Source organism: Anopheles merus, chromosome 2R, assembly GCF_017562075.2.
Source record: "Anopheles merus strain MAF chromosome 2R, AmerM5.1, whole genome shotgun sequence".
Lineage (NCBI taxonomy): Eukaryota > Metazoa > Arthropoda > Insecta > Diptera > Culicidae > Anopheles > Anopheles merus.
The window spans coordinates 33,619,696-33,641,711 of NC_054082.1; the positions used below are offsets into that span (position 1 = coordinate 33,619,696).

Here is a 22,016-nt window from a genome sequence, read left to right on the forward strand (position 1 = left end):
TCGGTACCTTTTGCGAAGGGAAAACATGAACCGGCTCTTAGCGTTCACATGTCAACTTTTGTCCAACGGCGCACGGCTCCAGGCGACGAGACCGGGGCGGGTAGGTTCGCAAAAAATTGAAGACGAATAAAGTCCCAAACTATTTGCTATCAACAAGCACTCTCCCGGCGTGGCTGTGGCGCTGGGCAAACCTTTACGCTAGCAGGAGAAAGTTCAAACCAATGCCGGGCGCTCGGTACCGGCGCACATCGGCCGCAGCCGCCGTGGCAGCAGCATCAGTTTCGCAAACCATGAATGGTAAGTAGATAGCTCGAACGAAGCAAGCAACAGCAACAAACAAACGAAAAAAAAAATCATCTTTACCAAGCAAAGGGAAAGCAAAGCGCCACAAAGCTGAGAGGAAAAAACTAGCTCCTTTTTCTTCTACACAGTAAAAAAAAACTGATACCGGATGAGGCAGTATGTAGGTTTGCCTAGTTTCCAGTTCGCTGCACGGCGCAACTTGGACGAGCAGCATACTTTAACGAATGCTTGATGCGGGAATAGAATGTACAGTATACGCACACCACAAAAAAGCATACAGTGTAAAAGAGACAAAAAGTGTCCGAAAAAACGAAGTTCTAAAATACCTCGCCATGATACGGGAATGATATGGAACGGGAATTAGATTAGAAGTGAAATGGGTCCTTCCCAATCCAGCAAGCGAACCGTGCCGGTACGAGGTTACACATATGGTGGTGTGTGATTCTTTTTTCTCCCCTTCAAGTTTACTGTTCCACTGCGCAAAGGTTTAAGCAAAAAAAAAAAAAAACAAATCGCAAACACACTCAAAAACATCCTCTCTGTTGCACGAGTCAAGTTTCCGGCTTCTTGACCCCAATGCTACAGCGGTGACCGGAAAGTGGACGGAAACAGCCCCAAGAAATGGAATTAGGATTTTTCTACGCTCCGGAGTAGCAAACGGACGCGGAGACTTTTCCAACTTTTTCCCTTTCCCGGACACTCGGTCCACTGTCATCTTGCATAAGTGGATGACTGCTTGCCTGTCAGGGTGGTCAACAGTCTCTCTCTCTCTCTCTATCTCTCTCTCACACACTCTCTCTCTCACTCTCTGGACATGGTGTCCCGTTTGCTTTGGTTTTAAACATAGAGAAAGCGTTTTGTTTGGATTTCATCACCATTAGGAGCAGCGCTGGCGGACGGTCTGCCATTGCGCTGTAATCAAATAGAAATTAAATGCCATTCGGCTGGAAATCGCAATTGGGAAATGGCTAGCAAGAGGACAGCTTCATCTTTGACATGTTTCGATTTAAAATCGGGGCTTGTGGCTTTCAACGCAGGTGCTGGGGGAGCTGGAGTTTACGTCGATGTTGGGACTTTCACCGCACACGCAAAGCATCTGAGCAAAAGGGTCCGATGGAAGCTTCTGATGATTGTGGATGTTGTCTTTCCGTTTAAAAAAAAAACAGGCCTTTTGGAGCAACGGTAGACGGCAGAAAAGTTTGACGGATGAAAGAAGTAGAACATATTTTTGTCGAAAATTGGATTGAATTTCGCACGAATTCGAGTGGCGTCATCGGATGAGCATGATAAAAGACGTCTCCGTGCGGGAATGATCTGTCTCCGGTGCTCTGTGTGTCGGGCCTGGTCGGGCCCCACGCTTGGCGCACATGCTGGGCACACAAAGTGCCCGGTCCAGAAACCGAAACCGGATATTGGACCGGGGGTGGCAGATTTCAAGTGGTCTCGGCAGATCCAACCCGAACACGCGACCATACTACACCGGACACTGCCTTCGATCGCGTTAGGATGGGAGGTGTTTGAAAGTTTAATGCACATAGCGGCACGGTAGGCACGGGCACGGGACCGGGCAACGGTTTGGTTCAAAATTAACACACTCACTCCGCGGGCCGAACCCTGATCTCGACCCGCAACCGGACCCCGTTCGCGGCAGGATCATCCGGCGGTTCCACGGTCAGCCGTGTTCCGTGCGGTGGCTTTTCGTGAGTGGACACGATCGGATGACATCACTGGAGCTGACAAAATCAATTAACCTGCTGGTGCGGTGGAGCCGACGCCAGTCGAGATGCTTGGGCAATTTCGGGCTACTCGGTGGGTTGCAGTGGCCTTGGCGTAGTGGCACAAATTTACCACTAATTGAACAAACTGTATCCGGTTACCTCCGGGGGGGAGGGGGGGGGGAAGCGAGAAGGAATGGTCGGTCGTGGTCACTCTGCCCCCCGCTGCTTCACTCACGATGAGTCCAGCGATGGTGGAAGCCATTTCCCGTTGCATTGCTCATTATGTCGCCAATGTTGTCGCTCGCCCGGGTGGCCAGCCGGTGCCAGGCTGTGATGGTAGAGGAGTGGATGAAACCGTAATCAAATTCATGTTTGCGGTTGCATCGGCATGCGGTAGCAATCAGGCGCAGTTGCAAACCTCGGTACGGAGAGAGAGACAGATAGAGAAAAGGGCAAGCCGATGCCCGTGCTCTTCCGGTGCTTTGTTCGATACTGGCCAGGTTGGAGCAGTAGGGAGAAAATGCTGGAATCGATTGTGACATGCCGGAAAATTAAGCTAGCTCTACCGGTTCCTGATGCCGGATTGATGGTCCGGCCACTCGGTATAAATGAACAGGATACCGACGCACACACACACACATCTTCGAATCGTTTTTCGATGCACAGCGAACCGGGCACGATGGAACAACGTACACTATTTTCGGGGCATTTTCCCGTCGATCTGAAACCCCGCAGCTCAGCGCAGGAGGGTGGATGAACTTCCGGAAGGGTAACAAGGTCGAAGCTAATTAAATACCGTCGTTACGTTCCGAGTTGGAGCAACACTGTTGATCGAATGGAATATGTAACTGTGTCGTGTGTGGCACAACAGGATGGGACTTTTTTTTAATCTCTTTCATGATCAAAATGTTTAAGAGACGCCAGCAAAAGTAGCGGTGGCATGAAAATAATGTTATGCATATATTATTCAGTTGAGTTAAAGATTTAAAGGACGCCTGTTTTTTTTCAGTGTTAACTGTCCTTAAGCTAAGAAATTTTTTTAAGCATTTTGCAATGCCACATCTCCCTTTTGGCTTTTTTTTAAATGATTCAGATGAAATCCAGTTGTGAGAGTAGAGCTGTAGCTCTAATGCAAGCACTTAAAACATTACAATATTTACCGAAATCCACTCCGGAATCCTACCCACCAGTGTCGGCGAAGCACCACCGTGAATAATGCAAAGTAAAGAGCAGCTTTTTGACTTCCATCCCAAAAACTATCTTATCTATTGCGCCGTGTTTCATTTGCAAAACCACTGGAATGTGGCGGGAAAAGGTCGGGTTTGGGCTTTTCTCCTCCCGTGTCGGTCCTTTTCGCCGCCAGCGGCAGCAATATTCGACACACCGAATCCCAGCCCCTCCACCCCGTGTAGTGCTACACATTCCCTCCAGTAATAAAAAAAGCCACCGTGTCGTGCCGTAATGAAACCGGCAAAAGCCATCTGCGTAGACGAACCCCTGTGCGGAAGAGTTATGAAATATGCTCCAGTGTCCCGTGGTGACCATCCCCACCCCAAAGGGATCGTTTCGGGCGGGGGCACACGGGTCCATCAAGGGCGTTCGTTTCATCTTCTCACCACCACACACGGGAGCACGAAGCGAATGGGGCAACCGACGGGATCCACTTCCAGCGCATAAATTAATGTAAAATGTATGTACGGTTGCGAGAGTTGTTCCACTCTGTTCCATCCCCAATGCGGGTGGGACGACTACGACGACAACGACGACGACGACGCCGGCGGTGGTTCGCACATTAGCTTGCACGAGCAAACGGTACAGCAGTAGAGGTGGAGAGTGATGATATGATTTTTGGTCTTTCTTCACACCTCGTTGGTCGCTGAGTGGAACGGTGGATGAGGGCCAAGATGCGTGGAGGCTACCTTCCACACACCAGGACCCACCGGCCCTGCCCTTACGTTATTCAACGGGAGCTTCCGTATGAGTCACAGACACAGAACCAGAAGTTTCGCTTTTAAGAGTTAATGTAAATTAGTAACAGTAACATCATCATCGCTACCAAGGGGCCACCCGCACCGGAGCCTCGCTTAATGACAGCTGGGACAACACTGACAACCCACTCATACACACCCACGTTCCAAAAACCTTTTTGGCCGTCCGGGCACGAGCGGGACTGCAATTCGAGAAAGCCACTTCATGCCAAAAGGGGTGCGGAAGCGCTACCAGTGAATTATGTTGGTCGAGTTTGTACCGTCGAGTGGGTTAAACAGCACGGATGAAAGAGTTCCGTGCTGCTGCGTGGTGAAATGGGCTTTCGAACGAGTTGAAATAGAATAGGGCAAGTGTTCTGGGGCAAGGTTAGGTTAGGTGTTGAGGGTAATCCTTGAATTTGCCTCACAATGTTCAGATCATTTCAACTAAGTGTTGAATGAATAATCAATCAACACCAACAAAAACGCCTAAACTTATGCAATTCGTTACACGTAAGCCCTTTAACTTGGTTTGTTGATAGGATGCGTCTATTTGTGTTTATTGCGTTTTCTACAATTTTCGAACTTTTATTATTGCATTTCTCCAAAAGAAATGTGTAAATACCTACTTCTAAACTCAAAAGTAATGTGTTCTTGCTTTTATCATACAATCCGAACGGTACGTAGATGTTGTAATTGTTTTGCTAATTGAGGGTCCAATAATAAGGGTCAGAAACATTCCCTAAACCATGGTGTCCCGTATTAGAAGCGATTATTACAACAGCTCCGTGGTACAAAAATTTGCCTATCGACTATCAGTTCCTGTCTCGTGCTAAGCGCTGTTCCTGGCACACTTAAGACAAATTCATTAGCATATTTAGCTGAGCGTGGAAAACAAAAAGAAGCACATACTAATAACCCAACTATTTCTACAAAATATGCAGACAGCTCATTGCGACCACGGTAAAGTGTTCTCTAAAGACTCTACCCGACTGTAAATGGGACACTCTCGTTGACGATAAAGCCATGTCGCGGTGATGGTGTTTTGGGAGCGGACGTTTCATGTTTTTCCTTCAGCGTCGCCCATTTCACACACATACACAAACTGGCAAACACACACAATTTCGGTGTAGCGAAAAAAGAAAACAACTTTACTGCTGAAGCATATTCCCCGATGCGACAATTTGTGCACGAAACAGGGTCCTCGCTTCATCCCTGCGACGGTACCGGCGCACTGTCCTTGTGGCAAAGGGCGCCGAGAATGAAAACAACATTTTACGGCAGTTTTGCATAGGCGCATGGAGCAAAAAAAAAAAAAACAAACCTGAAAAGTGGAAACCAGCATTCAAACGCACACAAACAGCTTCACAGCGCCCTTGTGGTGCCCGCGTGCACGGGCCACTGCGTTGTCCACGCGTTCCGCGGTCCCAGATACAAAATCATTTTTAAATAAACCATTTAGAAGCTGTAACGCTATCTTAATTTCCCCAGATGCAAATGATTTGCCCGTAAAATATGTGTGCGTGAGTGGCAAGAGGTGGGGTGAGCGCTGTATGTGCTGTCACACATACACAAAACGTAACGGCACAACAAATGGGTGGAACAAAGAGAGAGAAAAAACCGTAACGTTCACCAGAGGAAGGTTAAATCGTGGTAGCGTTTTTGCTGGGTGAAAAAGAAAACGGGACGGTGTGAGAAAAGTGCCATGGGCAGAAAGAGGACAGTTACAGGTTGACCGGAGCGGGTTCGGAGCAAAGTGGTGGCACGTTCGCCTTTCATCACAGCCAGTTGATGTGATCCGGTATGGGAGACCGTTCCGCAGCGATTCGGTTTCCAGCTAAACTGCCACCCTCATACCGGAACACATCCATAATGAGCCCGGGATCGTATAAATCAAATGAAAGCCGATTTAATTTTAATGACTGTCAGCATGCGAGGTGCGCTAACCGTCACACACTCGATGCCGGCATAAGACTGGAGCAAAGCTTCCCGTTTTTCGTTCCTTTGGCGCCGGCCTCGTGTGTTTGGTAGGCGTACGTGCAGCATGATGAAATGATGGATCAACGTCAATTGGTAGCTTTTCGGGCGAACGGGAGCCGCACTTATAAGCGAACGGGAGTATGGAATATCTCGCTGGTCGAATGTAAATAAATGCTACCGCAGTCGAGCGTTCGACTGAATTTCGGGCACGCAGGAAAGCGCTTCCCCTCCCCGGTGGGATAATTGTGATTCCCTCACGGTCGCAACCTTTCGGACACTTATCGTGTTGGCACGTAATTTATTCCGTACACTGTCCTAGCGTGTGATGCGGGATAGGATATTAGGGGCCCGCTTCAATTTAGTACTAACAACGCAAATGACAAATTTATCATGTTTCCCGGAAGCAATTTAATGTGGTTTTGTAAATTATACAATAAGGTAACCTCAGTGAAGGGGCGCAAAGGAATTGTGAGAAATTATGTATCTGTTCGTGGTTCTCAGGTAGCGAAAGCGTTCGGAACGGTGGGTCTTGTGAGCTAATCATTTGATAAATACCAAATATCCTCTATTAGTTTAATATCCTCTTACTGAATTTATTGCAACTGTGAAAGTTTAACACAGTTTCACGGTATGTTGTAAAGAAAAAGTCTACAGTAAAACTAAATTAAGTAACATCATCAATACATTGTAATAAACAAAAGCAAGTTAATGCTGGAATGCAAAACTGTAGCAAAACTGTCGATTCAGCAAACCAATTAAAAGCCAGCGAAGGAACAAATACTGTCAAGCTGCAAACATCCAGTCCCAGATGCTCCACGGCAGCGTTCGCCGGAAGTTCGTTGATTTCCGGAAGACTTTTTCGATCAAACTTTGTGTCAAAACTCTCGACCCATCAAGCGCCTTACGAACAGGAAAAACGACCGCTTCGCTGAGCGCGTTCGTTCGACGACGCTTTCATTGCGGCTAAGTAAAAGCACGACCGAGCCGTGATTGTGTTCGCGAGAAAAAGGTAAGATTGATTAAACGATTTCCAGAGATTGTAGATACACTTTACCGCGTTGTGCACGTCGCGATACCAGGGTGCGGCATATCCAATTCCCTTTCCACACTCCGAGGCAGAAAAATGCGGCCTGTGTGTGCCAAAACAGGGCCCAAGTATACTCGATTACCACGGCCTGGGCAACCGAGCCTCACGCCTGCCGAAGGTGATGGATTCATTGTCATCGCAAACCGCTCTCCCTAATCAATGCCCTTTCCAGTCGGTTCGGATTCCAGGAACGCGGTTCGATCTGTTCTAGGCTCGGTTTGGTGTGGAAAACTTTCACCAAAAAGGCTTTGGTTCGCTCCTCCGACCTCATGCTAGCTGACTCTACGGGTTCGGTCGGTTTAGTTTGGTTAAGTTTGTGGTTTTGGTTTCGTCTTTTTATCGCAAGAGCTGGCAACGATGCGCTGCGAAGCAATCAGGACGGGCGAGAGATGGGTAGTAATTTACCACAAACACAAGGGACGAGCGGTTTGTTTGGAGCGCAGTTTACTATCCGATCCCTGCCCTGTTGTGCGGGGAAACAGAACAGCAGTGGGTTGAGTTTTCCCAACCTGTAAACGAGCCATTTCAAGCCCCTTAAAAACAAGTCAACCGTTGCAGTTTTCACTACGACCCGCTCGGTGCCGAGTGTTCCCGGTGTCAGTTCAACCCGTCGATGGTTGGAATTTGTGTGTGTGTAGGTATGTGTGTGTGAGTGTGTGTGTGTGTGTGTGTGTGTGTGGGTGTCAGCCAGCTGCCGTTGGTTGCCTTTTTGTTTCTGGTCCCTCGACTATTTACCTATTCGGAAAACCCTTTTAATTTATTCGATAGCAACCGTACCTTACCGGTTGTGTCACTTGCCTTTCTTCCCTCTCGCGCTTGCTTTCTATTTTCTCACGCCCTCCCTTCCCCCCTGGTGCTTGCCTTCCTGGTGTTCCAAGGTGCGCGTACGAACCGTTCGGGGGTAACCATGGGCTGGAAAAACTGGGAACCTTCTGGTGTTCCTTTTGATGAACCCGGTGACCAATGTAAATAAGTGAAGTGAGCGAATTGTTTGCCTAGCACGAAAAGAACAATAAGGGTTCCGTGGACGAATGTCAGAGTTCCCCTTTTGCTGCCACTACTGGAAAGCTTTTTTTTCTCCCTTCTTTCGGCAACGATTTGACTGGATGAACATTTTGTGGGGGAGAAAAAAGCGTTCCTCAAAAGAAAATTCGACTCCTAGAAATTCGTAATGGGGAGTTTCCCTCTTTTCTCTGCTGCACCGTTTTAACAATGCGAAAAAAGGCCCTTTTCGGCCTGCGGACGACATTGGCGTGTCCGTGAATGTATCCTTCCCACACGGTGGCACCACCGGGCAGGTGACAATTGTCCAGAATAAATTGTCCGTTTAGCGCATTTGCGTTCGTTCGCCTCGGTTCTCAATCGTCCCGATTTCATTTTGCCCCGGGCCGGACATGAAAGTGGCTGCCGGGGGGGGGGGGGGGTTTCTTTTTTTGCTGCCACATCGCTTGCTCATCGCTTTATCGTTTAAAGGCTTTCCAGTTTCCGAGCCGAGATCGGGGGCACAAGATTTGCCCTTAATCTCATTTTACCGTATGGCCCAGCGCTCTGCAAGTTCCGTCTAGTGTGTGTGTGTGTGTGTGTGTGTGTGTGTGTGTGTGTGTGTGTTTTTGTGTTCGTTGTCGCTTCCTTTTGCTGACAAAACCCGAAAATTAGACGCAAACGAAAAGTCCGTAAAAGTGCAAAGGTCAGACGGTGAACGGTGAGCGTTTGCGTTGATAAAACATTAAATTAAATGACTCATTTGCATTTGCAAAGGCTCAACGGCCCCGCCGGCTCTCGGCACGCTCCTCCCGTACAAAACGTTTGCTGCGCTATGAAAAGCAGTCAGCAGAACCCGGTTTCGCGACACAATCTTGACAGTGCTCGCTGTCCGCCCGCGTGAGTGATAAGGATGCCCAACGGTTCGCACGATGGGTTTTTGGCACGGTTTGCGATTAAATGCTCCTTTTGCGGGAGCTTACTTACAGAAGACGTTTAATTTCATCGAAGTTTCCTTGGTCCCCCGCTTCACCAGCTCGTTCGTGGCCCGGCAGATTAACGTTTTGCCGTGGTCCTCCCGGGTCGGCGTGAAGCTGAGCGATGCCAGTGTGCTGTTACCATCCTCGGACGTCTGGACGATTAAGTGAAGAAAAGAGAGAGAGAGAGAGAGAGAGAGAGAGAGAGAGAGAGAGAGAGAGAGAAGAAACGTACAAACAAAACGGTAGGTTTACTTTCAGATACATCGTAATGGTTTCAAAGAAGCAAAAAAAAACATTTTGCCTGCGAATAGGAGAAAAATAGTGAATGAAAATGCAAATGAAGGTCTTTCGTGTGTGGGTGTATTCTTCTTCTTCTTCTTCTTCTTCTTTTTTTATGAATCTAACCGAAAACGAACAAGCAAAACAACACCGCCGTGTATATTCCCAAAAAAGGAAAAGAGAAGAGAAGGCAGCTCGTTATTTGTGTCCCGTGCACAGAAAGGCAAACCCAAAAACAGCAAAAAAAAAGAAGAGTGCGAACGAGCCGCTTCTTTTTATTACTCCAAGGATAGCATAAAATTCCACTCCAGTTATGATGAAGCAATACAGGTGAGTAATTATCCCTTCCAGACAATAAGGGAGCGGTTGCGTTGCGGCAACAAGAAATAAGACCCGCGGTGACCATACTTAATAAGGATGAATTTCGGAAGCTGCAGTGTGGGAGTTATGTTGCTGGACGAAATCATAAGGAGTAAGAATCTTGTGAGCGATGAAGACGAAAAACAGAAGATAAATTGAGACTCGTGTGTAAAGGGTGTAGTGCAAAGGCGGAAAAATGGCAGGAGTTTCATTTTTTAATTCCATTGCTGTCGTTGTCTGCGATGGGTTGGGAGCGTTTGATAAATAACATCCCTTTATCGTACCGTCGATATAGGAAGCTCACGTTTCAGAGTTTTGTTTTTTTTTGTAATATAAATTTACAGTTACTCCACAGTTGCTTACATTTACTTGCTAGTTAGTTTATTGGTAACATTTTAATAAAAATATACCAAATGCGTTTTTTTATCTGGGATTACTATTTTAAAAAAATAAGTAAAGCTATTCCACATGTACCAATTAAACATACTGCTGCTATCCTTGCATGAAAACTCCGTTCTAATAGCAACCAGAAATGAGAACATATTAAACTGCTACAGCATGGAAACGATTTTACCACTGCTTGCGGTGCTTGAAACGTGCCGCATTTGTTCTTCATGGGCAACATTCCATGACATGGTTACGGGGTTTCTTTTTTCAGACACAGCTACCCCAACCAGAGCAAAGCAAAGCCAAGTGACAGTCTACATAGTAGCACACCACCCCAGCGTCCGGAGAAAGATGATGCAAATTTCGTCACAATCTACATGACAGTGACTTTGTGTAGGGATAATTTTAATAATCCTTTCATTTTTCCTCGTAATGAATATCGCCTACATTATGCTGCGGTGTCCGGTGTGTCCGCCATGGCTGTTGAGCTGATTTTGTTGCTGTGTTCATTTTTTTTGTACCTTCTTGCTAAACCCAACGTTTTGCTGTTTTGCTTGCAACTATGAAAAAAGAACGAAAAAAAAAAATCACCCAAGCGGTCAGTTCGCTTGCTCGGCTCGGGCCGTGGTCCTCGGCAGGCGCAACCCATCATCGGGTTGGAAAAATGGACGCCATAAATTAAATTCTACTAAAAGGATTCGGGCGAAGCGCTGAAGAATGATAGCAATGCTGACCAAATCCGGCTCCCATTGTTGGGATGCTTGGGGCGGGCGAGACAGCAAGCACAAAACGCCAGTGAAGGGCCGACAGAGCAACAAAAAAGAAGAAGAAAAAATGCTTCGTGAAACAAAAATAAAGATTTTTCACGGCTTATCCGTTGAGATGAGATGTATGTTGAGTTGGGATTTTTTGTTTTTGCGGCTCCTGCTTCTATCGTTTAGGCGTAAGGGGTTTCCTTCCCTTTTGGCGTGGCTTAAAAAGGGCGTAAGGGGGAGGGTAGGGGTCTCAGTCCTGTCCCCGTCGAGAGGCAGCACAGACTGACACAGAGGCTTATGAATGATGTAACAAGTGATTTATTCATGGTAAAAGAATGCTTTTTCCCTTTTTACACCATGCAGCGTAACAAATGGTCTCCGCGAAGGTTGTTTTTTTTTTGGACTCGGTGTCTCCTTTTCATGTCATTACTTTACGAAACAGAAAAAAAAACATTTTGTGTCCATTTAGGATCGTTCACAAACTCGATTTCAAAATGAGATACTTGTTTCTGATGCTTTTCCAATAAGTGCCGTACCCAAACCCGTTGGCCAAATTAAAAGCAAACCAACTCCTGCTAAACGGCTCAATCAACCCATTACAGCGCTTACTTTCAGCGGGCATTCGGGCAAAAGTGTTCACTCAGTGCTCGGCCACCCTCCCAAAACATATGGAACCGGTCGTGGTGCCTTTCCGGGATGCGAAGAGGACGCGATAATCGTTAAAGAAATGGGCGCCAAAATAAGGCGATGCAATTTTTAAAGGTTAAGCTAGGCAATGGGCCCATATCGAGGGGGGTTTTTTTTTGGGGGCAAAATCGCGTTCGGTTAGCTTCTCGTTAGCCATCAATTGGGTACAAATCGCTTCCCTAATGGATCGGCGCACCAAGCACGGGAAGCACTCGAACGGACCGATACGGCGCAGTGTTCTTCAGGGTTATTTTTTTTTCTTTTCTGTTTGCTGCTGCTACTGTAAGGAGCCTATCTCCTGTGCCCGGCAGCAAAGCAGAAAATCCCTATTTACCATCGTTTTCCCTAGTGGAACGTACTGCACTTACACCGCACCATCGGGCAGGGGGTGTGTGTAGCCGGGTGTCTAAATGGTGAGGCCCTATTCACTCACGGCTCCATTAGCAGTCGTTTTTTTGTGTGTGTCTGTATGTGCTGTTGTTGCTCGGTGCCCAACGAAATTGGGCTCTTCATTCCAGTATGGCTGCGGGTATGGATAAGGGATCGTGTGTTGAGAGTGAACCAAAAGGAGAGCAGATAGAGAGAGAGAAAAAAAGGGTAAACCCCCCGCATCGACGCTGCTGTATCATGTACGGAAGTGTGAAATCGTTGGAGGCAAGGTAAAATTAGCACACCAGCTGGCATGTGTGAGTGCGAATAACAATAACAGTACCATTACGGCGCACCCAGCTGGGAGGGATTTGGGTTGAAAAGTTAAATTTGACGAAGGTGTACAGGCTGCACCGCGCGTGATAAGGTGACGGAGGTGCCAGCAATTGGAGTTGAGGGTTGAGACGATGAGGCGTTTTAAAAAAAGCGAACGAGCAAGCTATTTAGCATCAACGATGATGAAGGTTTCGAGGATTTTTTTCTGCAATGGAAACGGTATGACGGGGCCTCGGGGAAGAGTCGTTCGGTGTGCAAGTGGTGTGTGGGTAGCGTGTGCATTTTATGATGAAACAACGTTTTGAAGGTGTGAAATGAATGAAGGAACATGTTGGGTGTATTATATGCAGCTAATAGAATACATATTTTCCACGCCTACCGTTTGGTTGGTCGCTGTCAGCTGTACGCCACCCATCCACCAAGTAATCTTGGCCGGAGGTCGCGAACCCACCGACTGACACTGCACAATGTAGCGCCGATCAGCCGACAGTGGACTGCTGCCGTTAACGATTTCCACCGCCAGAGGGCGTACTGCAAGTATAAAAGCAAAACAAAACACTGAAATGAAACAGCTTTTCGCAACTGGTTGTGACAACACTTACACCGCAGCTCTATCGTCACGTTGGCCGTCACGTTTCGCCGGTAGAAGTTGCTCGCCTGACAGCTGTACACGTTATGCTGGTGGGCGCGGGACAGATTTCTCACCACGAGCCGGCTGCTGAGCGTGGATTCGTGCGCATAATCGATCATCGCGCTCGGCAGCGTCTTGCCATTGCTGGACCAGGTAATCTTCGGCGTCGGATTGCCTGCAACAGAGCGAAAGGGAGCAGAAAATCGAAACGTTAATTGTGGGCTGACAAGACCAGAACATGGCAAACACCACGGTGTGGAGGAATTTGGATTACGGTACTGATTTGTACTTCTGTACACTTTTTCTTAGAAATTGTTCTTCCCAAAAACGCAAGAAACTCACCGGGGCTCGCTCACCGGTGACGAAATAGTGTAAATATTGACCGAAATGTTATCATTAAATCAATTACAGCCGTACACCCGGAACGACCCACCGACCCCGTCGGTACGGTGGATAGACGTAACGGCGCTAATGATACCGCAATTTGTTCCACTTCGGCGACGAGATGTCGAGCGGACAGTACGATGGTACGGCCGAGGCTTTAGGGCGCTCCTGCAGGGCGGCGTGGACGACAAATGGTTGCTCGTAAAATCGGAACCAATTAGATTATCCCAGCTCGACGCAACAGCATCAGGGAGATAATTCATAACAACTGTTTAATTTGGCGAAATTTAGATTTATTGAGCTCTGGTTTAGCTGCCCCTTATGGCACGGCATTTTTGAACTTCTTCGTGAGTGGTGAATTTTGTAAGCGTCACCTCCGAACACATTTTTGTGAGTTTATTATGTGGTTCGAATTTCGAGAACAGGTTTGTAAGAATTAAAGAATTTCGCCAAAAATACTATTTGGATCCCCTGTGAAACTTGTCACTCAAATTAAAAGCCCTTGGCAATGGTTCCTTTGCTACCGTGGTTATCATCGGGAGCAAAATAAACCCTACACAGCCTCACAATTTTCCACCTTTTTGAGTGCGCGTATGAACCACAGTTCCGGGGCGGAAATTTTCCAATCTTTCTCGGGAATAGCAGACACGCTTCGCACCGCTGTGCGCACAGCTTGCACCGGAAAAAGCAGGGCGTTCCTTACAACGAAAATCGCGCCCGTTGTTATGGGAGATAAAATGCGGAAATTCTAGACAACGCACCGTTCGCGCAACGGTGCGCCTGAATGGTAGGCAACCCCGCACGTACCGATAGAAACGCGTGCTTGCGGGATGGTGAACCAGAAATATGAAGGCAGCCGTTCTTCTGCCTTCCCGGGTCGGCAGTGGCACGCGACGAAACTCTAGAGGTCGAGAGGCTTATTTATTCGATCGTGTTTATTGAAATGTATATTTCCACGAAAAGTCACGAGAGTGCGGGCGGTCGGAATAGGCGAAACAGGTGTCACGAAGTCTTGGTAGAACGTCTAGGTTTACACGAGGGAGCTTCCACATCCTAGCTAAACTGGGAACGGCAGATAGACTTCCATGCCAGTGCCATGCACCGTTGATGAACTTTGGCTGATGAGAATTGGGAATTGGAAACACACAAAACACACGCTCGAGTCGCAGTGTTGAGGTTAGAACGAACGAGGTTGCTCCAGCATGAGGGTTCATGGCGTGCAGGAGGTGAGTGTGGTGTTTCTCGACGACGAATTGCTATAAAGGTGCATGTCATGGCTCGGAACATTCCACGGGGATTTGCATGTTCTGCACTTTTGTGGCGTATCGTTTGATAAATGGGATAATTTACAGACGATCCGTAGGCTGATGTGCAGGCTAGAGCTGCTACGCTGGAGGAGGATGCGCTCAAGGTGTTGTTGCTGCAAGCAACGGGGTAAACCTTGCTGCAACGTTCACGGTATCAATGGAAGGAGAGATATTATGCATTTTAGGGTATAGTTGGGAGATGAATTTCAGAATGTTTTTGTGACGTTCATTATGTTCAGCAGGTATAATACAATACATGCTAGAACATTGATATTTGTTGAAGAAACCATTGTTAGTAACGTTTTTGAAAGTTATACTTAAAATCCTTGTGTATGTATGTTATGGTTAAGTACTTGCCAGAGCTCTTGTTAAGATTCTTATAAAAAGAATTTTCATCCCTTTAAGTAGCTCTGCATTAAATCATTCATCAATCTGTTAATGTACAATCGGACGGCCTCAGGGCACAGCAGAATCATTCATTGTGTTGGACGTTTGTCTGGGTAGACAGGATTTCTTCTCCTCTATGTGTGTGTGCGTGTGTGTGTTACCAGTTAAAAGGCAGAAACTGCGAAACAAGCGATTCCATTCTACTCGGCAACAATCCGCCCGCTGGCCACCGTTGGTAATTGAATGAAGAAATATTGTAAACAAAATTGATTGCGTGTTAAAGTTCACGGGTTTATGTATCGGACCGTACAGTTATCGGGCTTCCTTTGGGAGGGTGCGGTTCGGTAAAGCTGTGCTTCCGGTTGTGCAAGTCGAACCGGCGCTGGTCAGCCTCGGCCGTGAAGGTGTTGGCCGGAATTGCTACCGTGAGGAGAAAGGCAGGAAACAAAGGAAAGAAAGTACCCGTAAGAACCCACCGGTCGGAAACGAGAGCGGCTTCCAGCAGGAAAGCGAAAACGAAACGCGCCAAGTGAGAAGTAATGTAAAGCTGACCTCATCTTACCTCACCGGGCGGGCAGGGTAATGGGACAGGAAAAGCCGACACAGTCGGGGCTAGGTTGTTGTTTTTTTCGTTGTTGTGGTGGAGGTTAGGTTTCTATTTCATCCGTTTTAATGCTCCCCGAGGAGTGTAAGAAGTTTTGAGGTTTGCCGTGGGAGCAGCCGTGGCCATGGAGGAGCGACCACAGCGGCCAGTAAAGGAACTTAATAACAAAAGTAAAAAGAAAGGAAGGAGGCCAATTTTTATTGATCACCTAAGGGTAGCACCACAAAATGGATAGAGAGTATTGAATGTTTGCCCCGTTCACTCTCTCTCTCTCTCTTTCTTTCTTGCTTCGGGTGAGGATCTTTAGGGAATTTACCTTTCTCTTCCCCGGCGCTATGTTGCTGGCAAACCGGAAGGTGGTAGGAAAGTCGAGTTTATTCGCCCATAGCCATTCGCAGCACACTACGACGTATCGAGCTGACCTTTCACACGGCACACGTTCTTCGGCCCGGTTGCGGCGGCAGATCGGGTGTTCTCGAGTTCCTACTTTTCCAGCGGGTGAAGAGTACGGCTTAAGGCTTTTGGCTTGACTTCTTTTAGCTGCTGCCTTTATAGTATTTTATGGCAATGGTGCTTTTGCCTTCCAGTTCCCGCTCAATCATCATGCGGTCGGTTCTTGGGAGGGCGGGTTCTTACTCGAAGGGTGAAACATCCACCCAACCGTGCCGATAGGAACGAATGAGCGAAGGAAAGTCGAACGTACGGAACGGTACGGTCTAGGCGCACATATTCCACACCATCATAAACAGGCAGATGGTATGTGTGTGTGTGCGCGCGGGGCTCTGACCTTACGGCCTCTAAACCATTCGCTGGCTGGTTTGTGGGAAGGCCTGGAAAATCGATAGAAATTGTTGCGAAAAGCCTTCGCGCCCAAAACCCCTGTTTGCGATGGTTTGCGAGAGTGCGGCATTTTATTCACTACAATCGATGTCGATTGCTATTGGCGAGAGGGGTGCTCCGATTTTTTCTTATGCAAATAATCCAGAAAAATATGTTAAGCAGTAGGTTTCGGTCGGCACGTGCGCATACGGTTAGCGTACACTTGCTGCAGTAAGACGCGCCGTAAATTCCACAGCCCGGAAATATTTATGTCACAATAAGAAAATAATATCCTGATCAACTTCCAGCCCATCCCGTTTGCTAATGCCCGGGCTGCGGTGGAAGTTCTATACAAATATAGGGTAGACTGTGCAATAAAAAAACCCCTTAGAAAAACTTGCAAACCTGTAGCAAATTAATCTCTTCATTTTCGATTATTATTATCCTGGTATGGCTATCTGCTAATAAAAAAAAGATCACTCAATTCTTGGTTGATTTCCAACGCTCAAGCAAACAGAACGACACGGAAAGAGGAACAGATACTTCCTTCCAATATTTTGGGGACGAGAGGCAGCGGGTGGAAAGTTTCCATTAGACATCCGTTCAGGCACTTAACTTCCGCAAACAGTTCCAATCTTCAATTAAGATCTTCTTATTGGCGTGAAATCTGATGCTTACGGTGAGGTGATGGTTGGAGCAAGTGAACTGACAACAGGGCGGGCCCGGGTCTATTCGGAACGGTTGCGGAAATACTTTCAAAGTTCATCTTTCTCTCCCCTCGGAGACTGAAATGAAAATTCCCATCCCCATTACAACAAAAAAGGGACCGATTTCTAAAGAAACACCGACACACAGGGAACATTTTCCTACCACACACACACACACACACAACGTCCGCAAACCGTGATAGCAGGACAGGAAATCTTTTCCACATCGTATCCTCTAATGATTTCCATTCCCTTGGCTGCTCTTCACTGTCTTGCCAATGTCCACTATTCCAACCATCTACGGGATCGCTCTCGCCCCACCAGGGAATCAAATCGTCAAACGAACGGTGTTCGGCATCGGAGCGAAAATGAATGAGGCGAAATTAATTAAATCGTAAAATGACTGCCAGTCGCTTTTTCCAGAGAGGCCGGCCGCTGCGTCCTTTTGTGTGCCGGCGCCTTTCAGAATAATCTTTTCCACTCACGATCCATTCACTCATACAACGGCCCCTCTGCTTTTTACGCCATCTTCGTGCGGTTGCGGAACGGGGATGCGTGTTTCCGGTCTGTCCGTCCGTGCGGGTCGTGCCTAATCGACCTCCCAGCATCCGAACCTCATCATGCATCATTTAATCTTAATTATCGTGGTGACATTACACCGTCCCGTACGCATCCGTTCCATTCGCCGTGCTTTATTTTCCTGCCCTGCTGCAGCTCAACCTTTTCGCAGTCTTATGGCCGTCGGTTTTGTGTGCATGTAGTTGTGTTAGTTTCTTTTTCGTATGTGGATCGGAGATTGTGTCATCCACATGGTCCGAATGGTGAATGGCAATGGTCTTAATGATGAAGAGTAACGATTTGCTACGACCGTGTGTTCTGTTTCCGTTTGCCGTAGTTCATATGAGCAATGTCTTGCTTCTGTAGCGAGCATGGGAGGTTACAGGATGGATTGGAAGTAGAAAAAAAATGGAACGACAGTGGCCGTATAAGAAGATTAGAGGGAAAATTTCTTTTTTTGTCTATTTTTTTGCCACCGTGCCTGTTGAGGAAAGCAATGGAATGAAACAAGTCCCAGATAGCAACATGATAGTTGTAGGAAAATACTTTGTGATAGCATTGCATGAGCATTGCAGTATTGCGAAACAATGACAGTTATTTAACAATCATCGTATTCCATAAATACACCTAAAGTATTACGTCTGTATGAACTGACCGAGACTTGTATAATTGACCGAATTAAACAAAACGAATCGCAATGACGTTGTGGTACGTGGTGATGTACCTTCCTGTACTTAATTTAGGTACTTTGCCTGCCCTTCAAGTGCCTAGTACAATCAAGCAGAACGGAGCGTACAGAATCGGACCGAAATAGTTTGACCGTGTGGCTTCGAGAGGGCTAATTACTGGAAGGACTGATTGCGGGCGGTTTCCGTTGGTTTATTTGCCATTCTAACAGTGCAGGCGAATGCTCCCTTTTGCTGTCGAATGTTACTACTCATACTGACGCATTGACGTGCGTCAATGTAGATCGATAGGGCATTGTAACACTTGTGGCGATATAAAAGAAGTTATTATTGGACACTGTAATTTCCTTTGAAGCTAGTTTTTTTTCTATAATGAATCTCCTTCTTCTTGCATGCCAACCAACTTTGACATGACCCACCACGAGTGTGAAATACACGTGGGTTAACCCTTTTACACAAACAAGGAGTAACAAAATTACTATGTTAAGCAACCAGCACCAAACATGTGTTTGATTTTAAGAAAAAACTGTAAGAATGTTCATGCTCTCTAGAGCTTTCCTTTAAATGTTTAAACGCACTGCAAAAATTGCTCCAATTAGCAGTTTGCAGCCAAAGAATGGTCTTTAAACAAATATGGTAACCTTTTATCAAGCCCACACCACAGGTCATTGGGTTAAAGTTTCATCCATGCACGGTACCCCCAGGGATGAACCTTGCATTGCACCACCGGCTCCCGGTGGTCACCTTTCACCTGCGCGTCCAAATGTTTACGCTCTGCTGCTGTGCTATAAAAATTCATATTTTATAACACAACAACGGCAGCGGCAGTAGCAGTAACGGCAACAAAAAAGCACAACACCCCCCCGTTTCCGATAACATTCCCCGTGAGCTCGGTGTGTTTATTGTGGCAACTGGTAGAAGGCAACCTGACCTGTTTTAACCGTACCTAGCGTACCTTTCGGTGCCCTCTGGGTGGTGGGATATATTTGCCTCACTGCTTAAAACGGACTTGTGTAATATTATACACTTCTCTGGCCAGGGTCAGTGTCGGTGGAGCCCCGGAGGGCGAGAAGTACCGAGAGTAGCAACAAAGTAGCAACGTACACCGTTACACTGCACTGGAGCGTAGGGTTGGGTTAGTGGAGATGATTGTTGGTGGGTAACAAACACGTAACAAAAAAAAACAGTTTCTCATTCAAGTACCGTGAAATAGGAGGAATTCTTTAGTCACGGAAAAACGAGAGCGGACAAGGGAGACACCCTCCCTCCCTGAAAGTGTTGTACCGTGTTTGTCTCTATGCAGTTGTTCTATTGAGCAGCTCGGTAGTTTTGGTCCCTCGATCCTTTCGAAGGTGTTGGGACATTTGATCGCATTTGAAGTTCGCACAATGACGAACCTGTTACGGCCCGAGTGTTTGATTGGTTGAAAGTCCTGTTTTTTCTTCCTATTAGCACAATCTCCTAACTTTCCCTTTTACGCAATTTTCTTAATCGAAGGAAGGAACAGCGTCCTTCCTTAGCCTCTCACTGATCACTTTCTTTTTTTTCCCCCATCGTTGCGTCCCCATCATTCAAGTGAACCGAATAATTCGGTTCAATTTTCTTCCACTTCAGGAAATGTTCCAGTCCCAGCAAAAGGGTAAATCAAAAATCGATTTCCTCCTGCCAATGCGTTTCTGCTCGGTAATGGGTTTATCCGCAGTGTGACTACCGTTTGCTAACGGGCTACCGGCTCCCCTCGAGTCGTAACCCTTACTTGATGGCGCAACGATCGAATGAAAGGTCCGCCGGCAAAAAAAAAGGGGAGGGTCTCCACGGACAGACAATTCAATTTTTACATTCACCCAAAAACCCTCGTAGCTCGTTGCGAAAATCCTAATCGAAACGCGACACAGGGAAGGTAACAAACCGACACGGTACCGGACGGCATGAATCGATTCGATTTAACCGGCCCGAAAGCCAAAGTGGCACTAAAGTAGATGCGCCATTAAAGCGGGCCCGTGCGCTGCAGCGATTCTTAACCTCGACGGGCGAACCCAGCACCGAGGGGCCCACCTGCTCACATCGAGAAGGCGCAGCGGCAGCATCGCTTACCCGAACTAATCGCTTAATTAATCAGCCATTAAAGATGTAAGCCGTCATTAGATACTAATTGAATTCGTTTTCATGAGCTCCTCGTGCGGCTGCTGGTTTGCGTTTTTTTCCCCTTACTTTTTTGGGGCCTGCATCGGCATCGGTTGGCACATTCTTTCGCCACACGAAAGCGGCCTACCGGTGCCTTCGTTTTCGTTTTGTTTTATGTGACGGGGTTTAATGCGCTCAGGCGCTTGTGCGCGGCGCACCGGTCTGACTTCATCATGCCAGAATGGCGCCATTTTAGCGCGAAACGCATACTGAAGGCGAACGGTGGCAAAGGTGTGATGGGGAGCTAATGGTGATGCTCGCGATGCTTTGGCACGGTTAACAGTAGCATGGTAAGGAACGGTACCAACAGCATCCCGTTTGCCTGCCGTTGCCACGAAGGTGTGGGTAAGTGTGAAAACAAAAGGTGTGAAGTTATTTGGCGCTTTTTACATCTGCAGAGAATTGAACTCACGGGCACACCGGCATTGCCGTGTTTGCTGGAGCAGAAAGCGTGTGCTATGAATGAAGTGAGGCGTTGTTGCGGCGTCAGCAGGTTGTTCTTGTCGCTGTTGACAGTTATTACGATCTAATGCAGATATAGGAATATTTGTCCACCGAGCCAGCGATAAGCTTTAATCAATGGAAATTACTTACAATGGAGTCATAACAGAGAGTGCTATTATAAAGGGCAAATTATTGGCCAATGTTTTCAATGTGATACGCTAAAGCAGTTATGTTTTGTAGGTTGTAGAATAACGAGAATGGAACCTTTTCATAACCTTTTCACCTTCATTCCGTAACGTAACACACACACACAAACGTAGCAAGCCCCTTACCTCGATGGGTAAATTAATTGAAACAGGACGCAAATGAAGATGTAATTATGTGTTCTTCTCACTTCCCACCATCCACAGCCAGCGCAACGCCATCCAGCAAACAGCGCAAACGTGATCGAAACAACGTGTCGCAAAAACTCCCCGAAGTGTTGCAAAGCAGTTCTCAAGCACTGGGGCACAACCCAACCCACCCCGCACTGACATAATGCTAATGACCAACAGGCCTAACAGGGTGCTACAGTGGTGCTTTCCCAGCGCTCATCTGAGAGTTAGCGAACGGCGGGCCCTGCTCGTGCGGCACGAGGACCATTCACTGCAGTGCGTTTTCTTTTCGTTTGCTCGTTCCTTTCCCGTCAGCCCATCGGGTCGCGAGGCACCAAGGTCGCGCGGAAAACTGGGACAGCAAACATGGAAATTCTTGCGCACTGGCGCATTCCAGCACAAAGTGCGAACCGACCAACTGGATGGCGAGCGGGCGGTGCAAAAATTAATTAACTATCTTTGCGCGTTAAACCGGCGAGCAAACACTCCAACACCGTTGAGGACGCTGGGGACCGCCGGGGGGCATGACAGACGGTTACCGTTACCAAAGTGTCCACAGGAGACTTTGGAACACTGGCTCGCTGTCTATCGGAAATGAGGTGCTGGTGCAGGTACTGGCCTCTTTTTTGGGGTGATTTAATCCCGTTTAAATGGTGCTTGAAAGGTTCTCACGATCGTTTCTGCAAGAGTGAGAAATGGGGACCAAGGTAGCGTCAATTAGCTTGAAATCGTTCAGGTTTAT

At 47.3% G+C, this 22,016-nt stretch overlaps 1 protein-coding gene across 8 annotated transcripts in view; it reads right to left on the bottom strand.

Annotated features, from left to right (window-relative positions):
* Nucleotides 1-22,016, bottom strand: part of LOC121587995 (hemicentin-1) — a 188,369-nt gene that overhangs the window by 90,027 nt on the left and 76,326 nt on the right. For all 8 annotated transcript variants that reach the window (XM_041905427.1, XM_041905431.1, XM_041905428.1 and 5 more), the window contains exons 7-9: nucleotides 12,792-12,995; nucleotides 12,569-12,720; nucleotides 9,024-9,168 (exon numbers count right to left, since the gene is read on the bottom strand). In XM_041905427.1, coding sequence (XP_041761361.1) covers nucleotides 9,024-9,168; nucleotides 12,569-12,720; nucleotides 12,792-12,995 — 501 coding nt within the window. The remainder of the gene's footprint in view (nucleotides 1-9,023; nucleotides 9,169-12,568; nucleotides 12,721-12,791; nucleotides 12,996-22,016) is intronic.